We start from the raw sequence: 23,785 nt of genomic DNA, 5'->3' as shown, positions 1-23,785 counted from the left end.
CCAAGTCCCTTAGAGGAGCTCAGGTCGAATACATTTGCAGCAAGCTTGGAGCATATGACATGTACGCTCCAGCTTGAGGGGGAGTGTTAAGATATTGTCAAAGAGTATTTCAACTATTAGATTGTGTGTAAGATAATACTCAAGTATTGTAGGTAATGTGTAATAGTCAAATATTGTAGGTATGGTAGGTAACCTATCAATAATATGCTCTTATATGCTCTTGACCTTTTGTGTCTAGCTTTGTGTATATATTCTAGCTGTAATCTATCATTTTGAGTATGAAGTGAAATACACTTGCATCATTATCAACATCAATTTGCAGAGCACCATTATTTGATTAATTTCCAACCTCGTTCTTCTTTTTCCTTAAGTGGATGTAATCTTTTAATATTCAGGACCAATCGTATTAAAATTATATGAGAATGTTGTTGGTTAATGGAGTAAGTTCTGCTAAAGTTTAAGGTTGGGTGATAAAATATAAGACAATAGAGAGTTGAAAGAATCAGGAACTAGGATTCCCTTGTGCTGATCAATTTTGTGTAGGGTTTTAGGTCTCCATAGCTCTCTACCTCCACGAGGTAGTGGTAAGGTATGCATACACTCTACTCAACCTACACCCCACTTATGGGATTTCACTGGGTATGTTGTTGTTTTAGGTGTCCATTGCAGCAGGTCTCAGTGATACAGGTTTGAAAATCAGTTGAGCAAACAATTTGGAAAGAAAATTGATTGAACACCGAGAGGCTGAAGACTTAGGTCTAAAAATCTACCAAAGTTTTTTAACGATTATATGTGCACTTAAGCAATATGACCAAGATACTTATTAGTACCACTGAACTTTTCTTGTTTTTATTGTTGAGCATGGAAATACAACTGAAACATAAACAGGTTGTAGTTGTTGAAATATTGAGGTAAGTAGTCTTGCTCCCTGGAGTATTTATTTGCCTTGCATATTTTGAAGCTGTTAAATCTACGACTTACTATTAAAAGTCTACAACGGAGGAAAATTGCAAATATATTAAATATTTGTGAACCCAGACCCCACTTGTGGGATTACATTGGGTATGTTGTTGTATATTAAATACTTGTGAAGTTGAATGATGACCGAGTGAACTGAAAGCAATCAAGTAGTCTATTGAGTTAGTTTTGTCCTCTTTAGTTGTAAAAGATTTCTACTTTTCCCGTTTGTTATTTGTTAGAATAGTAATAGGTATATACAATCCTACTTAGAATAGGCATACGAATAGCAATAGTAATAGGAATAGTATATACTGTCCTACTTTGAAAAGGATTGTATTGCAGTGTCCTAGTTGGAAAATATGTCTATTGTAGTGTCTATAAATAGGGTTAAATAGGGTCTCTCTATAATAATGTAGAAACAACAATTCAATAATATTTTCCTCCTATATTTCTCACATGGTATCAGAGCCTCTACGATTTTGGTAGAAAATCAAAGAGCTTCTGCTGCCAGCGGGTGGCTATTACTCATATATGTTGCCTGGCCAATGATTATGTTAGCAAAAGTTGGGTCAACGTGCATCTTTCATGTGCCTATTTTCTCATAACTAATTTGTGAAGCACCGTGCCATCATTCCGGTGACTACTTTCTTATATCTAATTTGTGTAGCACCATGTTATCTTTTCGGTGACTACTTTTTCATATTTAATTTGTGTAGCACTGTCATCCTTCCGATGACTACCTTTTTTTGCATATCTTATTTGTGTAGCACTGTGCATCTCTCCGGACTACTTTTCATATTTAATTTGCATAGTACCGTGAATTTTTCCGAATTACTTTCTCATATCTGAGTTGCATAGCATCGTGTGCCTTTTCGGTGACTCTTCAGATTTGATTTGCATAGTTCCATTCGTCTTTTTCGTGACTCCTCAAATCTGATTTGCGTAGGTTTGTGCCATCATTCTGATCCTACCCATATAATTTCTCTTTTCAGTAGGGTTGTTACCATCATTCTTACCCTACCCATATTATTTCTCTTTTTCAATAGGATCGTGCCATCAATCCGACCTTTCTTATATAATTTCTATTTTTCAGTTTGGTCGTGCCATCATTCCGACCCTACCCATATAATATTATTTGTTAGATTGTGACCACTTTTAGCAATCGAATCTAACACTTCGGCATAAGAGCATGTTCTGGCCAATTTTTTCGGTGACTTTCTTGTTTAAGATCGACTCGTCTATTGATTCCAACATGATCCATACACTTTATAGTTTATACTAAATTTTGAGCACTTTCCGGCGATCGTTGCATTGTGAAGAAGTCAATATTGAGCAACCACCTAATTTTATTGCTCGGGGGAGTTTAGTAGCCTTGTATGTCGATTGTGTAAGTCACTCTATGGTCTGAAACAGTTTGTGCAAGCTTGGTTTGGGAAGTTCAACACTGTAATTTATCACTGTGCGTTTTATCGGCATTATGCATCAAATCCAGTATTTCATGAGAAGACTAAGCACATTGAGATTGACTGTCAATTTTGTGAAGTCGAGTGATCAACTTCTAGATATCTCACCAAGCTCCTCATCGGTCCTCATATTAATTATATTTGTAACAAGCTAGATATATATGATTTGTATGCACTAGCTTGAGGGGGAATGTTAGAATAGTAATAGGTATATACAATCCTACTTAGAATAGGAATAAGAATAGTAATAGTAATAGGAATAGTATATAGTGTCCTACTTTGAAAATAATTGTATTGCAATGTCCTAGTTGGAAAAGGTGTCTATTGTAGTGTCTATAAATAGGGTCTCTCTCTAATAATGTAGAGACAACAATTCAATAATATTTTTCTCCTATTTCTCACATTATGTATACTAGTATTGTCATCCTAAGAGTCAAAAGGCCTACAATCTCTAAATTCCACGGGGTCTTAAGAAGACCATAGGACAATGAAACAAAAGATCCATATATGTGACACCAACTAATCGGGATTAAGGTTAGCATGCTGGTTCACTTAAAATTATGTGATGTGTTGTCAGGAGTGTTTAGATTTATATCAGTAAAAAATGATGAGAATTTCTAGTGGTAGAGATCCCTTAATTTGTCTTAAAAGACAAGTTTTTGAGTGTTGGAATGCAATATGTGCAAATGGATGTTGAGGATTCATAGCTGACCTTAACTAGTTAGAGATTGAGGTGCATGCTTTTTTGTTGCCTTTTTTGCTGTTGTTGCTTTCTATCCACTAATGTTTGATTACATTTTTGTTGTTCAGTTTCATGTTTCTGCCCCATGAGCTTTTCTAACAGGAAGCAAATTTTTACCTGAACTTTACATGCTTTTGTTGCAGGACTAAAGGAGCTTGATTTGACTGGAAACCTGCTTTCTGATTGGAGGGTAATGCATTGCTTCTCTGAGTGAAGTTGGATCCTATTCTGTTTGGTTGCGTAATTTCAGCATATTGCAGATTGTAACCAGATCCTTTTCTGATGCACTCTCTACCTGTTGATGACTGGTTATGCGATGTGATGTTCAATTTTGTGGTGATATAGTTTGATTTTGGGTATAGATTTAGAGGTTAATTTTGACCACATGATATTCTCTTCAAAGAAAAACTTCTTTTGTATGTAGTAAAGAAGGTGAACTAGCTACTAGGAAAACATCAGATCATGGTTCAAATCTGAAATGGTTAATTGCATCTTAAAGCTGAATAGTTTCAAGGGTCTGTTGGATTGTAAGTGTCTTGAACATTAGACTGAAAACTTGTCATGTGAACTGGTTAAAACTTAGATATCAAATGGGAAGGAGAGGGGAAGATTGTGTTCATGCTGATTTCCTTTTCCATAATACTTTACTCAGAGTTTACTTTCTTAGATATAATATATTGGATTTTCAACTCTAAAAGGGCCAATTAAACTTTGACCTTGTCTCAAGAAAGCATGAGTCCAACTTTTTGGTTGTAATGTTTAGGTGTACTGCAGGATGTAGAGAATCAAAGTCAAAAGAAAACTCGTATCATTAATTGCAGGATTCTTTGTATTCCATCATTTTTGTGCATTGTTGTATGCAGAACTGTGGTACCAGTGCTTTTGCTCTATCTCTCTCTGTATTAAAAAAATACTGTTTAGCTGAGCAAGCATATCTTCACAGGAAATTGCTGCAATCTGTAAAGAGTTACCAGCTCTTGTAACTCTGAACTTATCATACATCATCATGTCTCACGATATAAGTGGGATGCCCCTGCTAAATCACATCAAAGTTGTTGTTTTGAACCACACCGGTATAGGCTGGAAACAGGTGAGAGCAGCCTTATTGCTGTCTTCTTCCATTTAACTTAATCGTTGATTGAGTTAGAGGTATTTGATTTGGCAGGTCGAAATGCTTAAAGACTCTATCCCTCTTGTTGAAGAGCTCCATTTGATGGGAAATAAGCTGAGAGGAATAACGGTGTGTTTTCCCTTATTAGAGTTATTGGCAGTTAAATCTCAAATTTCTGATGTTAATTGTTAATATCCACAAGTTTTATGAGTTCTTCCTTACTGAAGATAAATAGCTGTCTTATGCCATTATCTTTTCATCTTTTTTGTATCTCTTTGTGATCTCTCTCTTAGACAGGGAAACTTGTCACACAACAAAACAAACAAGTGTTAACTCACTATCCAGTAAAAACCCTTCCAATTTCACTGATATATGCTTAAGCGTGCTAGGAGCTATTGCAAAAACTAAAGGATCTATTGAAAATAAAGTTGTGATTTGAATCCATGAGTTTGCACGATGATTCATCTGTTATCTAGCAGAAACTTTATTGTGACTCCAACATTTGCTTTTGTTCCTGGATCATCATCATTTTCTTACGACGGAATGGATCATCTGCGAGATAATAGGATGATGAGGATTTTGGGGAGGTGCTCTCAGCTATGGTCGCAAGATGATTGTGGGATACACAACCAAATATTCCAGATAGATTGCCAAATTTAGTTTTGTTTTGCCATTTCTTATTTTTTAACAGGAAAATCCATATATCTCGACTCTCATATTGACCACTCAGGTTTTAATGAGATTCTGCACGGTAATAACAAGTACTTGCTTAATTTTGTTTGCCACATGAAAATTGGGGCATAAAGTTTGCTACTGCATTCAGTCGTTAGTGGGGAGAACATTTAACTGGGTCGAAATCAATTTAATAGATAATGTCCAGACAAATGCCGGTTCCAGAATTACCAGAGCAAAACTTTTAAATTTTCAGATGAAAGGCATATATGCTGTTTGAAAGTTCCTACTAAGTCTATCCTCTGAGTAAAGTGCTCATCAATGATCATATTCATTTCCTAGTAACTGACATCAAGTACAATTACTATTCTACTACTCTCATGTCTGTAACCAATAGAGTACTAAATGAGCTTCCATATGCAGTACAAGGATGAATCTCTGCATATATGTAAATTAGATAGAGGCCTCATGGTTAATGAAGTGCATTGAGAACCATGAGGTCTCTTGTTCAAATCCCAGCGGAGGTAAAAACACTCAGTAATTTGTTTCATTTGTCCAATCCTTGGTAGATAGAGTTACCCCCTACTTGTGTTGGTGGGAGGTACGCGCAAGCTGGTCCACACACTACAATTATGAAAAAATGATCTAAATTATTCACTGATTTGCTTAAAGATTTTTTTTTCTTTTCCAGCCATTATCTTCAGATATTGTTCATGGATTTGATTCTCTCCGTCTTCTCAATTTGGAGAATAACTTCATAGCTGCCTGGGATGAAATCTTGAAGCTGTCACAGTTAAAAAGGTAATGCAAATTAATGTCCTCGTCAAACACATTACTGTTATGTTGCATGTCAATGAGATTCTAGTTTGCCTTCTTGCATTCAGATTGGAACAGCTCTTTTTGAATAACAATTGTATCAGTCATATCTGGTACCCTGATCATAATCCATTATCTGAACCACCCAACAGTCATGAACTTCTTGGGGAAAGCTTTAGGCCTTTCCAGAATCTTCGTTGCCTTCTTGTGGGTAATGCTGCAACTCTTTCTAGAATTAGCATTACTCCTGATATTTAATTGAGATTTAACTGGTAGGTTACTTGTTGCATTTACAGGAGGGAACAAAATTGAAGACTTTTCTTCTATTGATACTCTTAATCTTTTTCCTAATTTGTTGGTAAGATTTTTTAAAGCATTTTGTCATGAGTTATTTGGATAATGATTTGTTACTATAAGATAAACTCTTATCTGGAAAACGAATGTAATAAACCGTGTTTGTACCTAAATTCTTGTGGTGGAGCTTCATATCAAGTGATCTAAATATTTTAGTGTTACACATTAGATGCATATCTTGAAATTATGCAGGCACTACATGCGTGTCTTTTTCTTTATCCTTCACTATCTTCCATAACACGTTGTTGGTATGATATTTACGGCATAATGTGGTTGTTTCCATTGGATCTCACTTTGTATCCAAATGGTTCTTGTAATTTAGAACTTTGCATTTTACTCGAGGGATAACCTGTTCTCTTTGCATTTCTTATGCGTTTATGAGAACTATAGATCATGATGTTTTTTTATTATATTAGTAGCTGACATTTTACTTGTATACAATAAAAAGTTTTTTCCATCAATAAGTCTCAATGAGCTAAGTGCAAGCTAGCTTTTAAAGCTATAGCCATGTTTAAGCTGTACGTGTTGTCACTAATTTCAGCTATGGTTCTGTCTTTCACATTGTAGTTTGTGCTACTTTTGGTTTCACCTCCCTCCAACATTCAAGGTTCTTCTTGAAGCGTTTGAATCTTGAGTGGGCATTTATCAGGCATTACTATAGTCGAACAAATAAATAACAAAATTTTAAAAGAATATCACTGTTGACTAACAACTATTCTAGACATAGTTATTCTTCTCAAGGAAAGCTACTCTAGAGATACTACAGTTGTCAAAAGATGTTCAAAATTTCTAACTGCTTAAAACCTTGCATTGATCTATTTGGTATAACACAATGGAAAGAGCTAAACTGACATGTCAAAAGGGTGTGTGTATGTGCAACTCTTATCGCTGTAAGGAAGAAAATGAAGTCCTATTATTCTCTTCTGTTGTCGAAGTTCTTTTATCATTAAAGAACAAAGATTGCTAATTGCAGTGATCCACAATTTACTTGCTTGCTATCTATACAAGTGTAGCTCCTAGAAAGTTCTACTCTCTACAAGCCTTGGTATCTTGTTTCAAATTCATGTTATTTGGTCAAATTTTGGCAGGATATAAGGCTTTCTGAGAATCCAATAGCAGATCCAAGAAAAGGTGGTGTCCCCCGGTTTGTTTTGATTGCTCGTCTTGCAAAAGTTGAAATTTTAAATGGAAGCCAGGTAAATCCTCATATTCTATTGACTCATTTTTGCAAGCATTTGAAGTTGCTCAAGTCTTTCGTTCCTTCTATCTCTTTCAGGTTAGTCCTCGAGAGAGGAAAGACTCTGAAATTCGGTATGTTCTCTTTCTTATGTAGAATGTGCTAATAAATTCAGAGTGATTACATCTGGATCATTATCATTTACCTATGCATCTAGAAATGTTTTTTTGGTAAATTAGTTAAATGATATCATAAAAACATCAAGAAGATGCAAAGTAACAAAGGAACAAAAGAAGCTGCTCCAAACAGAATTCATGAAGCATGCTTTGTAGAAGACCTGTAAAAACAGCGAAAAGAAATCCCTACATCTCTACTGTACTAGAGATAGGGAACTTATGGTAATGAATAATCGTGAGTCCAATATGTAGCTGGTTTATTGTTGAGAAGCATGTTTTAACTAATCTTCCTTACTATTGGATAGGTGGCACCTGTAAATTTAGTCACCAATATTATTAGTTCCTCATTTCTTTTTGTTTTTGGGAGGGGTCTGGGGTAGGGGTGGGCAAAAGTACTAGAAAACCGGCTGTGTATTTTTTTTAAAAAGTTCGGTTCTTTGATTTATTGTTCGATGTAAGGGTCTCAGAACTTATGTGCACCGAAGAATCGAACTTTTATTGAATGTTTTTAAAAAAATAATATATGTATATATACAAAAGTCAACTGGCAATTAAATTAATCATGAACAAATCAAAGTAGCAACAAATTTACAATTCAATAGTTAACTTCAAATATTAATTCCCAAGACGAACCCAAACATATTTTTGCCGATGTACGTCATGTAAGGGAACCCATCTTCGTCCTTGTTTTCTCGAGAAGTAGTTGGAGGCACAATGTTCTTGACAAAGACAAATATGGTCTTTTTAGCGCAATAAGTATTCCATGGTAAGACACATCATCACTTCTTTTTTATGAGATAAAGGTAACCGTGTATTCACAGTAGGCTCATCATCAAACAAATGATGAGCATAGGTCACTTACAATCTCATCAGAGCATGCCAATACTACCCTATGGGAGATTACAAATTTCCTATGAAATCACCAAAAAGTTTTATATCCCCCGCCATATTTTGCTTAAACGAAAAATATAATAGACTAAGGCAATTCACTCTAATCTTCTGGATGTTATTTCTCTTATCCTCAAAGCATCTTGCATTTCTTTCTTTCCATAGAGTCCACCATATGCAAGCTGGGATTAACTCCCACCAATCTTCACCAGAAGCTCTTCTTCCTATCTCCTCCCAGTTGTATAATGTCCTTTGTAGTCCTTCGCATTACCCAATACACACCAAGTATACAGAGAGATATGTTCCATAGGTTTGTAGCTACTTTGCAATGGAGGAAAAGATGTCCATCAACTTCTGCATCTTGATCACACATGAAGCACCTTGAACATATTTCTCTCCCTTTTTTCTGAAGCACTTCATGAGTCAAACATGCCCTTCTGCACACCAACCAAGCAAAACTTGATTTTTTAAGTGTCTAATTATACTTTGATTTTTCCTCATTTTATTTTTAATTCGCACTGAAAAACCATTTTAAAAACACCGAACCGAACCGAACCGAATTAGTTCGGTTTGGTATTGGGTGTACACTTTTTCAAAATAAAAATCGAACCGAAGTTTGATAAAACCAAACCAAACCAAATGCCCACCCCTAGTCTGGGGGGATAAAACCTATTTTAGTCTCTTTATGTTTGAAATATATTAACTGTGTACCCATCATGTACCGAAAAAGTGTCAGTCCATCTATTAAAGTTTTAACTTCAAATTTTATTAGAGATACATATCGAAATTCTGGGAACTTCTAAACAGAAGCCAAAAAACTAAAGGGAAGTTGTTATTCTTCTTTCTCTTTTTTTTCTTTTTTTTCTTTTTTTGAAACTGGTAACTTTTTGTATTCCTCAGCTTTAAAGGCTATGCTGGCCACCTCCAAAAACTGTTACAGTTATTCTTCTTTTTCTTAATCCTGCATCAGCTGTTCTTTGAGAAGTATAGCTGTTATACATCTTACTATGGGATGAACTAAAAGCTAAAGCCTTTGCCTCACTTAATGCAAGTTATTTATGTGTTTTGTTTGAACTTTGCAAATATGAGGCATTATTTGTTGGTTATTGTGATATTCTTAACTTGTTTTGATATTTTGTTTCCTTTTTTTTTTTTTTTTTTTTTTTTTTTTTTTGAGAAAGGTAAGTATTTGTATTCATAGTAAAGCTCAGAACCAAAAAGCTACTGAGCTGTGAACTTACAAACAAAAGTATAGAGGGATCATGTTCTACACAAAATCTTACACATTGTTCATTAAATCTAACAAATCCCCAACTCCCCCTACATGTTCTGTTTACACCAAAAAAAGGAAAAGGCAGACAATTCATCCCGATTTTTTGGATGGAGTTGCTGGTGTCTTAAAATTTTCTCGAGTTTCTTTACTTCAAAGTAATCCACCATACACAAGCTGGAATGATCATCCACCAATCTTCTACATTGATTCTCCTCCCCGCACTCTTCCATCAGTTTAGGAAATCTATAGGAGAACTAGGCATAGTCCAATTTATGCCAAGAATACAAAAGAAATGTTCCACAGATTTTTAGTTCTCTTGCAATGTAAGAAAAGATGCTCATTGCTTTCACATTCTTGACAACATAATGGACATCTTGAACAAATCTGAAGACCTCTTTTATGTAATTTCTCTTGGGTCAGGCAGGCTTTCTGTTTTGGTTTGCAAGCATTTTTGGGATGAGGCTGGTGTTTTGTTACGTTCTTGCTGATTGATTCTTTGGGAAAATACACTAACTTGAGGCACTTTACTAGATTTTAGTGGAGTCATTGTTCAGATAATAGACTTTGATATCCTTCTTCAGGTATGTCCGTTTGGTCATGTCTAAATGCCAGGATAACCCAGAGGAAATTAAGAAGCTTCACCCCAGGTATATATTTTATTTACGACGTAAACTTGTCTTCAAATATTTTGATATGGCTAGTATATCAAGAAGCCAGCATTTCGTATATTTGGTCTCTGGAAAATGTTAGCTCGTGTCATTGGTACAACTTATTTGTAGGATGTTTTGGAAAAAATTGTAGTACCTACATAGAAAAATAAATACTTCAACCTATTCCTCTGTGTTCTGATTTACTTGCTTATATCTAAGTTATATGCATCAATAGTGAACTTTTACACGACCAGGTTATTTTGACCTTTTATAGAAGATTGTTTCCCTTCTTTTAAGATGCCAATTTAATATTTGTATATAAAATTTGTCTACTCTCTACTGTTGCCTTTTAAGTGACTTGCTAGTGAATATTTTTTACTCCATCAAAGCATAGAACTTATACTCATATGATAACTACGTTTACTTTAGTATCCTTTTGTTTCTTTAGTAATTAAGACTATTAACTGGTTATCTAAAAAGTAACTAGGAGTCGTTTGGTTTGAATTCAAGTTATGATGGGATTAGTTCTGATGGGATAAATTATGATGGGATTAGTTTTTATGGGATAAGTTATGCTAAGATTATTTTTTATTAAGTGTTTGGTTTGTTGTATTCAAAATAATAAATCTTAAGAACCAACATATATGTTTACAAAAATATCCTTCATGAATGTGAAAAGTAATGTATAAAAAGTGTTTAAAGGGATATTTTTGTCATTTAGTCATTTTATCTCGGGATAAGTTATCCTGGGATTACTATACCACCCAAGGGAAGGGATAACTTATCCCGGTACTAATTATTAATTCCGGGATAAGTTTATCCCGGACTTGCCAATCAAACAACAAATTAAGTGGCACTATAATTTAATCCCAGGACTATTTGAAGTTATTTTTTCACACCAAACGACCCCTAAGAGTATTAACTAGGACCCTTACTAGTGCTCTAAAGTAAGTGTTAATTGGTGCAGATTTGCAGAGCTGAAAAAATTTCATGGGATTGAGGATGAAAAGGCTGCAACTGGAGCAACAGGTCCACAAAAAATGTCATCGAGCCTCATTTGTATGGACTGTCAACTCTAAACTTCTCCAAAATTAGATTAGATTTTATAATCTGATTCAAGAAAATGCTCTTACCGGTTATGCTCACCTCTGCAGCTATTACCCTGAAGTGTGTTGCAGCATCAATTGGTGAAAAAGTCCCACTGACTAAAAAGCTGCCGGCAACAACAACAGTATGATCTTTTCATTTAATAGCCAAGCATTTGATTCCTCTATGGTGTAAGGTTTCTACTCATCTCTTGGTTCAATTCAGGTTGGCAAGCTGAAAATCCTATGTGAGAGTTTCTTCAAGATAAAATCTGTTAAACCAAAGTTGTTTCTTCAAGAAGAGGTACGTATCAGTCACTTAGATTTCATGAATAGATGATATAATGGATCAAACCCGCCTTAAGCAATCACATTTTTACAAGTTTCATACTTATAAACCATGCCTACTTTACGTTACCCCCTGAACTATAACTTTTAAGTGCTAAACCCCCCTAAACTATCACATTTTTATTTTAGTTTCATATTTAAAACTATAGGTTACGAGCAGTGCTAAACCCCTTGCTCATTATATGTTATGCAAGTGAGTTCACCCTCCAAAAAGCTTTTAAAAAATGTCCATTGGCACTACATGTGTTATTTTTTTTCTTTCATGTTTTGTTTAGATTATTAATGGGTTTAATTATAACATAAATTTCTAACTAAATAAGTAAATAAAGAAACACAAAAGCTAAAAGTAAATATGAATTAAAAGTTAAACGGGAGATGAGAACTAGGTATGGTTATCAGAGAAGTATAGAACTGATAAAAATATGATAGTTTAGGTGGGGTTTAACACCTGAAAGTTATTATTCAATGGGGGTGGTGGGGGGGGGGGGTGTAACATAAACTATGCCTAGGTTTACGTATGAAACTTATGAAAACATGACAGTTTAGGGAGGCTTTGCTTTACTGCCTCTTAATAGATTTTTGAGTACTTTACATAGCTATAGAATACTCCATCCGTCCACTTTTAATTATCACCGTTTCTTTTCTTAGCAAATGATAAGAAATTTGACAAACATTTTATGATGTATTTTTCATCATATTAATATGCAAAAAATTGCAATTTATAGTACTTTTCGTATATTTTTTGAATATCTAATTTTTTTGTTTGTTTAAAATACCGAATTAGTGTGTAATCTAATTTAACTTTGAAAATTAGTCAAATTGACTTTCAAAAAGTGTAATATGACAATTAAAAGTGGACGGAGGGAATATTTTAAAAAGTACATTACATATTTTTAGCACAAAAATTCATCTTAAAAAAACGTTTTTAGCACATTAATATAACAAACAGTTGCCATACCTAGGGGGGTTCACTGTTCGGGTTGGGTCGGTTTATATTAAAGCCAAAATCAAACCAATTTAATTGGTTTTTTAATTATTAAAACCAAATCAAACTAAATATAATAAAAAATTTATCAGTTATGTTATCGGTTTGGGTTTAGTTTGGTTCGATTATTTGGTTTTTAACTATACATAAGTATATACTCTTCATTTTTCTACTATTATTCCTTAATTTAAACAAACAAATAAAGTGAATTATTTTATTAGGTAAATGTCACATCATTTCTTTAAAAACCTAAAACATACTCAGAATAAGTCAAACATATTTGGGTAGTATGAAAAACCATACTACCTAATGCAATGTTTAGGTAGTATGAAAAACCATACTAACATCATTTCTACTATTATTCCTTAATGCAATGTTGTTTTTTTTTTGAATCAAGTAACATTTTGTGTTCAAGCTAGTACTTAAGTAGTATGAAAAACCATACTCACAAGAGTGAGATTAGATACAGAGTATGCCAAAAGTAAATCAGACCTAAATGGTATCTAGCACATCTAGGATTGATTATGTATCACGAGAGAACAATTTAGTACACCAAAAGCAAAATAACAAAATACAATTTAGTAGTCCGCAATGATAAGTTAGTATCAAGTTCATCACCTTGGAAGGATTCCAACCACTCCAAAGAAAAATTAAAAAGAAGGCTCGAACAAGCCTTATTAAATCTCAATACTGATGTAGAATCAAAAATGAAATTATTAGATACTGCTGCTTCATATGATGAGTCTAACAATATGTTAGATCTACAAGGAATAGCACAAGCATATTTCCTTAATTAAAAGGAAGTGCCATCACACTTCAGTGATAAATTATTCAACAAAAGAGTTATCAAAAGATGGACTCCACATACAAAAATCATATCACTCAAGTCAAGGGTGGTGCAAACAATAATAAACAACATGTTCCAAGGCCACTTTATAATGAAAATTCAGCATAAGAAAGTACCAGCATATATTAACAATTAATATGTCAATAATTAGACAAGTAGGTGAACCAGGACCAAAATTCCATGCCACAAAGTGACAAAGGTCCAAACAATAAGAAGATACATGTTTCAAGACTATTTTTAGTAAAATAAATTTGCAATAAGGATGTACATATTCAACAAAAAGCTACATGTACGTACTTCCAGCTATGTGGCATAAATTTTCAAGCCACGTATAGTTATCTGTTATGTGTAATAGTTAGTAGCTACGTGTAAAAAGAATAATGTGTACTTGGAAATTAAAAGAGAAGTACAAGAAAACAGTGAATAAACTTAAACTTTAAAATTTAAAACATGTAATTAAAATAAGTAGAGAAAATATACTTACAATAAACTTTTCATTGATTTAAGGAAAGGAAGGAGAACATGGATAGGAAATGGAAAAGATGGGAAATGGGAGACAAGTGTAGATAGGTTTTTAAAGTCGTAGGATTTTGAATGCCCTCTACTGATACAAGTTGAAAGCCTTAAATAGGCTTCAAAAGTGCTGACTAATCTAACTTATTATGCTATCTATTTTACATGTGTGCATACACTAATACATTCTATTATTTTTTCACGTAGCTACTAGCTTTTACACATAACTGATAACTGTACGTGGCTTGAGAATTTATGCCACGTAGCTGGAAGTACGTACATGTAATTTTTGTTGAATATGTATATCCTTATTTCAAATATATTTTGCTGAAAATAGTCTTGAAACATGTATCTTCTTATTGTTTGGACCTTTGTCACTTTGTGGCATGAAATTTTGGTCCTTGCGGGGGTCATCTACTTCTCTAATTGTTGACATATTAATTGTTAACATATGCTGACACTTTTTTATGCTGAATTTTCATCTTAAAGTGGCCTTGGAACTTGTTGTTTATTATTGTTTGCACCCTCTTGAGTGACATGATTTTTGTATGTGGGGTCCACCTTTTGATAACTCCTTTGTTGATTAATTTATCATTGAAGTGTGCTGGCACCTCCTTTTAATTAAGGCGGTATGATTGTGCTATTCCTTGTAGATCTAACATATCTCCGTCGCTAGATTCATCATGTGAAGCAACAATATCTAATAATTACATTTTTGATTCTGTATCAGTATTGAGGTTTAATAAGGCTTGTTCGAGCCTTCTTTTTATTTTTTCTTTGGAGTTGTTGAAATCCTTCCAAAGTGATGAACTTGATACTAACTTATCATTACGGATTGCTGGTGCCGATCCTTTAATTTTAATAGTTTTGCTTAAATACTTGATTCTCTCAAATTCATGAATGTCGAAGGACCAACTAATAATATAAGAAATTCGTTTGGCAATAAAAAACTTACACGATTTAATATTTTCTGATAAGGTAGATATATTCCACTCCACCTGTAATTTTTCAAACTGTGCTTGATGTTGAGTTGATAATACGTGCTTATTTCCTCTGAACTGATTCCACCATTCGTAAAACCATCGGGGAATTACTGCATTCTTCATTTCTTCTGAATATTTTATAAACCAAGTGTGGGTGTTGGGTCTAACAAAAATAAAATTATACCAAACTGCTTTATAATCATACAAATTATATGTCTGAGGTTGATGAACTTTTGATAAGAGAATAGGGGTATGTAGATGATCTACAAGCCACTCAAAGGGGCTCAAAATTCTTTTAATCGTGAACTTTGAATATTGTATACTGTCTGGATTATTTTCCTCAAATATATGCTCAATTTCTACTGAATTGGTATCTGTTAAGATAAATTCATAGTACCTCCAAGTCTTGAGTGGATCTTTCATCTCCACATAATTCTGATTGGTGTAGCATGACTTTAGTAAGTCCTGAATTCCATAATTTCCACATTTTTTATCAAACGCAGTAATTGACAGTACCTGTGAGACTGTTAATTCAAAATGTTTTTTGTTCGGAGTAATTCTCTCCCTTTCTTTTTGAGAAGTGGCAGCGAGATCCGCTTGTGGGTACATCTTTGCAGTTTCAATCTTGTAACTATCTTTTGTTTGGATTGAAATATTTTTATTGATCGAAGAAGATGAATCTTCTCGAAAAAATGAATGAAGTGGTTGTAGCTTGGTTGAGCTGGTTATAGGTTCTTTTAATGGTGAAGATATAGTATATTTTTGTAGAATGGAATATTCTGTTAAATGTGTGTTCATCTTGTGATTTGGTTGATATTCTTCATAAAAAGGGTCTTTTCATTTTTTCTTCTGGTTTGAACGTCGAGAATGGGGGCCTCAAAGGTCTTATTCTTGACAAGAGTATTTTTGGGTTGTGGAAAGTATAAGAAGACTTTTCATGAAAAAGGTAAAGAGGTTATAGGTCCCAACAGATTTTGAGGGGTCTGACACGCAACTTGTGGTGTCAGTGTTAGAGTAGGTGGCTTGTAGTAGTGCTGAATATTTGAATTTAAAAGAATCTGTCGGGCCTGATCCAATTTTTTCAAATTCCACTTCGCCACAAGACATGGACCAACCAGAAAATTCTTTTGGGCCTATTCATTTAACTCTGAGACCAAAGCCAAATCAGAACCATTTATTGTGCCTATTGGGTCACAGTACCCACCCACTAGAGTTTGCCACCTTAATCATACTATTGGGTCCTTCCGTGGCTAGAATGAAAAGGAATGGGGACATGGGATCTCCTTGTCTAATACCCCTGTGAGCATCAAAGAAACCTTCCGGCAGGGTATTAATGAGAATGGAGAACTTCATAGTAGATATGCAAAACTTTACCTAGTTGATCCATTTTTTACCAAAACCTGTTTTCCTTAAGACTGAAAGTATAAACCCCCAATTGACAGGATCATAAGCATTCTCAATGTCCAGCTTACAAAGTATCCCAAGCTTTCCTTGTGTGGTTCTTGAATCTACAGCCTCATTTGCTATCAATACTGCATCCATTATTTGTCTTCCTCTAATGGAAGTCATCTGTTGAGAATCGTCTGAGGAGTCCACCACTCTTTTCAATCTCTCTGTTAGTACCTTTGAAATCACTTTGTAGAAGCTCCCAACAAGGCTTATTGATCTTTCAGCTCCTTAGCCCCTTTTTTCTTTGGGATTAAGGCTATATAAGTGGTATTGAAGTTTTTTTCAAACATTTTCTAGGCATGGAAATTGTGGAAGACATCCTCTATGTCATACTTCAAAACCTCTAACACTTAATGTAAAAACTCATTGTGTAACGATCAGGGCCTGGGGCTGTCCAGGTGCACACAACTTGAGACAAGTATACACTTCCTGCTCATCAAACTTCTCTTGTAGAGCTGCTTTCTCTCTTTCTGTAATAGTAGGGTAGTTGTTGATAGTTCCTGTGGTCTCCAAACTTCCTCCTCATTGTATAGCTTTCTGTAGAAATTAATTATCTCCTCCGATTCTTGTGGGCTTAGTTGTAGATTCCCCTTGCACTTCAAGTTGGTCGATGTGATTGTATCTCTTTTGGGCATTAGCAACTTGGTGAAAAAACTTAGTGTTTTTGTCACCATCCTTTAACCACAGGGCCCTTTTCTGTCTCCATGCACTCTCCTCATTTTTCACAACTTCTTCAAGCTCCAAGAAAATATTAGCCTTCTTAGATGACTCCTCTGATAGAGGCTTTGTCTCTAGAATGGAGTCTAGCATTGCCATTTCATTAAGCAGTCTAGACTTATGCAGTTTCAAATCTGAGAAAAGTATTTTTAGACATTTAATCCTAAACAAAACAAATCTAGGAAAAGTACAATTTAACAACTTTTACGACTCGTGATGTACGGACCATAGTTCGTTGTACAACTCGTGGAAGGCGGTGAATAGTCAATCTTCGGGACATCTTCTACGGATTAGAGTTACAGTCCGTAGATCGAGGTACAATTCATCCTGGCCAGTCGTGGTCAGAGTCCTCTACCTTCAATTCTCTGAATGTCATCTACGAGAATCCCTACACGACTCGTAATATGTCCTCATAGTCTGGGAGTTCACCTTTTCAAATACTTCCTTCTACGGTTGTTGATCTAAGACTCATACAACAGTGTACGACTCGTACTAGTGACTCGTACTCCTCATACTGAAGTTTAATATCTCAGAATTCTCATCAACTAATTCATTTATGGCTCGTGGAAAGGACCACAACTTGTAGTAAGGCTCGTAGATGGTCAGAATGCATCTGCCAATACTGTCTTATTTCTAAGCTGCCAAAATCTATTTTCCTGCAATTCAAAAATAAAACACGATCAAATCTACTAACAAATGCTTAAAAAACTCATAAAATCTCAAGTATAAAGTATTATAAGTACCGTAAATCTGTGGTACATCAACGTGCACAAAAATCATAAAAGACCAAGGTTCAAATCACACTAGATATGGGAAATGCTGATGCAATGTTTTTCCCTTCGCTAGTTTTTGTCAGATAGGAGGTACCCAAAGGAATAGTTGAAGTGTGCACAAGGTATCCTGGACCACTTCTATTGAATAAAGAAGGATAATTGTACTATTGTTGTTTCTTTGAATTTCCACAGCCAATTGTTCTCTATATTTTGATGACTGGACGTGTTAAAATTTGTGAATTTATGTTGAGAAGTTATTTTGGACTTTTCAGGGTTCCCCATTACCAACACTGCTTGATGATGATATGGCATCCTTAATTGATTTTGGAGTTGGCAATGGATCAACAATTCTTGTGGAAGAAGAGTGTTAGAGGTCGTTTGGCACAGAGTAATAGAAGGAATAATTTATAAATTATGTATGGTATTATTTAGTATTATCTTTGGTAGAAATTTTTGGTCTATGTATAATTAATTCATGGATTAGTTATATACTCTACATGGTATTATAGCATGTATAACTTATACTTTTTATTTGGTGGTATAAGTAATACATAGGATTCAATACAATGAGATTAATTTATGTAAAATTAAAAATATCCCTCAAATTATTTTAATCATTTTGTTTATTTTGTTTATTTTCTTGATTTTATGTTTTATATTTGTACTAGTAAATTTATTTAAATAGAGAGAGTTGTTTGTTGCTAAATAAATCCAATACAAATATATTTAGAAAACCATTTGCTAAATATATATATGGTTTTCTAATTATTTGTATTTTGAACAATTTATAAAATTACATACATTTTATAATTACAACTTGCAATTTTAATGTGTAAATGTAGATGATTAGTTTGATTTACTATTGTTTACTGTCTTCGATTTTAAAAGTAGATGGTCTATCTTTTTAAAATTAAAATGGATGTTTTGTAAGTGATCAATTTATGAAGATGACAATTATTTACCCTCAAATAATTCAAGTGAAAAAACATGGCAATAAAAGTGTTCCTCTTAGATAGTTAGAAGGCCATAAATAAAATAATATTGTTCTGCAATTATCTATCTTGATCTAATTATATAATAATTCAAGGGAATAATTGGAAAGAAGTTTTTTTATAGAGTTTTAATTCAAACACAAGATGAGATGTGAAGCAATGAACCAAATACTTGATTAAAAAACAAATCATGCATTACTAATTCCTGCGTTATTTATCTTTGTATCAAATGACCTCTTAATGTACTAAGAAATCTTGCAAGTTTGAGTGCATCTTCGTCACTCAATATGCATTCTTGAAATCACTTTGAAATTTGAGAATGTCTTTTTTGACTCTTATTCTAAATTTGTGCTCCAGAAATGTTTCATGAGCAAACTCTCTCCCTTCTTTCCTTTTCATCTCTCTCAAAGGTAATTGTACCAATTGCAGGATGTTTGGTTGGTCTTTTAGCTAATACATGCAGATGATGCTTTTGTGACACTACAATATACCATCACTAATTCTCAGAATTTGGAATAACAAGACGATACTCAAAACGAATTTCTTGATCATTGGCAAGATATGTGATTGTGCATGATTAAGGGGTAATGCGAGTGTTATCCTTCAGCTTTAAGTATGTTGTCTTGGGCAATGTGATTGTGCCAGAACAGGCAATTGACATCGGCTAAAAAAATAAATATTTAGATTGTTGTATTTTAATTTTGTTCATTCAAAACAAAATGGATGATACTAAAGTGAGTAAATTTATAATGGGATGATAATATTGTGCATGAAGGTGGTTCTATAAGATACAACCGACGTCTTGTTGTAGTCCAAATATTTCCCTTATCTCTTAAATATGAGTGTTTGCAACACTAACTAAGGAACGACATGGGTATATATATAAAAGAAATTACCTAATACACAATTTGTTTTTATCATTTTCTCTAAAATTTTCTTTAATTTGAAAATACTACAAAAATTCCTGCTCCTATTCTCGGATACATCACTTTTTATGTGATGTATCGATCGGATACATCACTTTATGTTATGTATCGGGACGTTGAGTGATATATCCGAAATTGAAATATGATGTATAGAAAAGTTGAGGGATGTACCCGAAATCGAAATGCGATTTATCAGAACGTTTTCGGATGTATCTGAATTCCACCAAATTTAAGGGATTTTTGTAATTTGAAAAAAATATAGGGATATAATGTAATTATCTCTTAACACTACGAGATTTGTGTAAAAATTTCATAAGATATTTACTTGACAATATCCAACTTACTTTATATCTGATGAACTTCTAATGCATGATGAGACATGTATTTGAAATGATGATTCCTCATCTTTATTTAGTCGTAGTGTTAAAATTTTTGTTGATCAAATTAAAGTAAGGACGCTTGATAAATTGAGTGTTGTTCTATTTTTCAAGAATCTACTGATAATGAGTTTGATATTCGTGATACTACATATTCAAATGTCAATATTGATTCTTCAAGGAATGCAATGTCAGAGCAAATAGTGGCAGAATTGAAAGACAATCACAATATGAATGTTTGGATTGGAGTATGCATGATTACAATATTTGGAAGCCTAGAAATGCTCTCATGCACTTGGATAGTTTGAATTCAAGTGATAGACAACATCCTTTTCCACTGAAGTCAACTGATGGATAAATAAAGTGATAATTTTTATTATTAAATTAAACTAATCTTATATACGATAAATTTATATTTTTATATTTACAAGTGTGATCGTTTTGAAGGTGTAATGAATCAATATACACAAATTGTGAACAATAATGATACAAGTGATCATCTAGTTGGTGGGTTGGATAATGATGAATCTTCAGAACATGTATGAATCAACAGACAATGATGAAACGTCTGATGATAATGATGTCAATCTAGATAGTGCACTCCTTAGAGATCAAATCGTTTATTATCATTCTACTATGGTTTCATACTTATATCACACTAAAGAAAGAACATAAAATTTTATCTGCACAAGAGACGATTGTTCTATCTGAATTGCACTCTGAAATCCCAACAATTTTGAATTTATCAGCTAAATTCGACTGTTGCAATCTTAATTTTTTTTAAAAAATTTCTCTATATTGTTTATTGCAGTTTTGTATATTTAACTAGTTATACTATTTATAAATAAGAAGCAAATGAAATCTGCTGTAAGAGTATATAATTTTACAAAAAAAATTGGACGGTTATTTGCAAGCGTTATTAGTTGAGATGTAAGAGGATGATTCACTTTAGAGATATTTTAAGTGATATGTGGAAGACAAGAAAAATAATTAAGCCACATACTTTTCTGACGAATAAATTCAAGGAGAATCATTTTAATTTAATTAGTAAACATGATTGTCACTTCATTGATACTGTATATTATGTAAAATTCAGATATAACTATTAAGATGGTTTGTGAAATCATTAAATGAAAACATCATTTCACTCCTAGTTATAAAAAAACACAATCAGATTGGGGAAAAGCATTTCAAATGATTTATGGCTATTTTGAAGGTTCATTTAAGGTATTACCTTGATACACGGTTTGATTACAATTATTCAATCCAAACGCTACAACTTGGTGGGAGAACTATTCTACAAAAATATAAGGTGAGCAAATCTTCAATTTTATTTGGACTTTTAAACCAAGCATTGATGGTGTCAAAAGTTGTAGGCCTGCCATTTCAATTGACGACACACATCTTTATGATTTGTATGATATGAAGCTATTAATTGAAATTGGTATTGATTCTAATGAAAATATTTTCCTCTTGCATATGGTTTAGTGGCACATGTCAGTTTTGAGTCTTCATCATAGGTTTTCAAGTTATTGTGGGCACATGTTGTTTGTGAGCAACAAGAAATTTGTCTCATTTTTGACCATCATCAAGAAATCTTGCAATGTGTTCAATCTTATCCCATCCAACACATACCACATATTTTATGTTCAACACTTAAAAGTGGTAATGTCCATTATTGGAGGTGATAATGTCAATCATATTACATTATCAAAGGTGATAATATATATTATCGAAGGTTATAATGTTCATATTACATTATCGAAAGTGGTAATGTCCATTATCAAAGGTGATAGTGTTCATCATATTACATTATCGAAGGTGGTACATTATCGAAGGTAGTATTGTCCATTATCAAAGGTCATAATGCCAAACATATTACATTATCGAAGGTGATAATGTCCATTACTGGAGATGGTAATGCCAATCATATTACATTATCAAAGGTGGTAATGTCCATTATCGGAGATGATAATGCCAATCATATTACAATATCGAAGGTGGTAATGTCCAATGCCGAAGATGATAATGCCAATCATATTACGATATCGAATGTGGTAATTTTCATTATCAGAGGTTATAATGTTCATTATATTATATTATCGAAAGTGATAGTGTTCATACTTCATCATATTACATTGCCGGAGGTGGTAATATTCATTACCAGAGGTAGTAATGTCAATCATATTACATTATCGGAGGTGGTAGTATTCATCTATGATCATATTATATTACCAGAGGTGGTAATGCCTATTGTCGAGAGGGCCATTTCATGTTGATCTCATCGAAGAGATCCATCAGCATTTTCCAACATCGAAGACTCTGAAGGGCATACATAAGAGTTCCTATTAGTAGATCTTCATTCGTCCTACCGATGGACTGCATTTATTTCCTACCGATGGATCCTCATCATTTATCCTATCGATGAATCAACATATTTCTACTGATGGATCAGTATCATCCTATTGATGGATCTTCATTCGTCCTATCGATGAATTCTCATGTGTCCTATCGATGAACATGCATTTAAAATATTTCCAAATATACTTATATTTTTAAAGAAACAAAAAGACGCAAGAAAGAAAAAATAAGAAAAAAGTTGATTTCATCATTTAAGAGAAACAAGAAAAATAATATAGTTAGATTAAAAAAAAACAAAAATAAAAGTGTAAGTGATTTAAAAGAAGAAAAAGGCCACTGCATAAAGGTGATTTGAGTTAACATTTAAAGATTCTAAGATTCTTGAATTCATGTAACATTTCATGAAACAACTATTGCAACACTGATAATCTGCAAAAAATCTTACTGCAACATTGTGGAATTCTACATTTTCACTAATAATAAAGATGCATAAAATTTATTCTTCTGAGTTTTTTTGAATCTTCCACGTCTTACCTTTTGTCTTTATTTTTTGAATTTACAGATTCCTCCTCATGTTGATAATGACTTTCCATACCACATCATGTTGATTTGTGTGGCCTAAATGTTCTTCGCGGAAGATTTTCTCAAACAAAAATTGAATGTTGTGAAGCTTTTAGATTGAACCTTGGATTATGGGACATGATTACCTATAAAACAATATAATATAATTAAAATAAGTATGCACAAAAAAATATTATTAAATTTCAATAAAATTAGCATACTTACATCTGAAAAATTCAACCTCTCACCAAATGGAGAACTATGTAAAGGAAATTCCTGAATACCATGTTTAATATCAATGGATGATTAGGCTAAGATCCATTGAATTAGGAAAAATCAGATATCACAACATGTGGAGTTACAAAACCAATTATTTCCTGACTTGAAAAATTAGAATTAGTTGTGGAGGACCGTGTTCGCCCAAATTTCACCTCCCAAAAAAGTATAAAGCGGTCATTGTTCAAATAAGGAACCTAACGAAGGTTAGGATCGATCCTACGAGAAATAAGGTTCAGACTTAGTTCAATTGTTATTATTCATGCTCTTAGTCGTATTATTTCCATAAAATGGGATGGGGGTGGGGGTG

At 33.4% G+C, this 23,785-nt stretch overlaps 1 protein-coding gene across 2 annotated transcripts in view; it reads left to right on the top strand.

Moving 5' to 3' along the window:
• The window catches only part of LOC102583758 (tubulin-folding cofactor E), a 28,905-nt gene extending 10,356 nt beyond the window's left edge, over nt 1-18,549 (top strand). For both annotated transcript variants that reach the window (XM_015311391.1, XM_006353533.2), the window contains 13 exons: nt 3,309-3,355; nt 4,109-4,255; nt 4,331-4,405; nt 5,640-5,749; nt 5,833-5,975; nt 6,061-6,122; nt 7,207-7,314; nt 7,395-7,429; nt 10,214-10,279; nt 11,250-11,341; nt 11,437-11,513; nt 11,594-11,671; nt 18,255-18,549. In XM_015311391.1, the coding sequence (XP_015166877.1) occupies nt 3,309-3,355; nt 4,109-4,255; nt 4,331-4,405; nt 5,640-5,749; nt 5,833-5,975; nt 6,061-6,122; nt 7,207-7,314; nt 7,395-7,429; nt 10,214-10,279; nt 11,250-11,341; nt 11,437-11,513; nt 11,594-11,671; nt 18,255-18,353 (1,139 nt within the window). In that variant the 3' untranslated portion in view covers nt 18,354-18,549. The remainder of the gene's footprint in view (nt 1-3,308; nt 3,356-4,108; nt 4,256-4,330; nt 4,406-5,639; nt 5,750-5,832; nt 5,976-6,060; nt 6,123-7,206; nt 7,315-7,394; nt 7,430-10,213; nt 10,280-11,249; nt 11,342-11,436; nt 11,514-11,593; nt 11,672-18,254) is intronic.
• Nucleotides 18,550-23,785: the final 5,236 nt, after the last annotated feature.

This window comes from Solanum tuberosum, unplaced genomic scaffold (assembly GCF_000226075.1).
Source record: "Solanum tuberosum cultivar DM 1-3 516 R44 unplaced genomic scaffold, SolTub_3.0 scf00153, whole genome shotgun sequence".
NCBI classification, from domain to species: Eukaryota; Viridiplantae; Streptophyta; class Magnoliopsida; order Solanales; family Solanaceae; genus Solanum; species Solanum tuberosum.
This window is presented reverse-complemented; position numbering and strand designations above follow the sequence as displayed.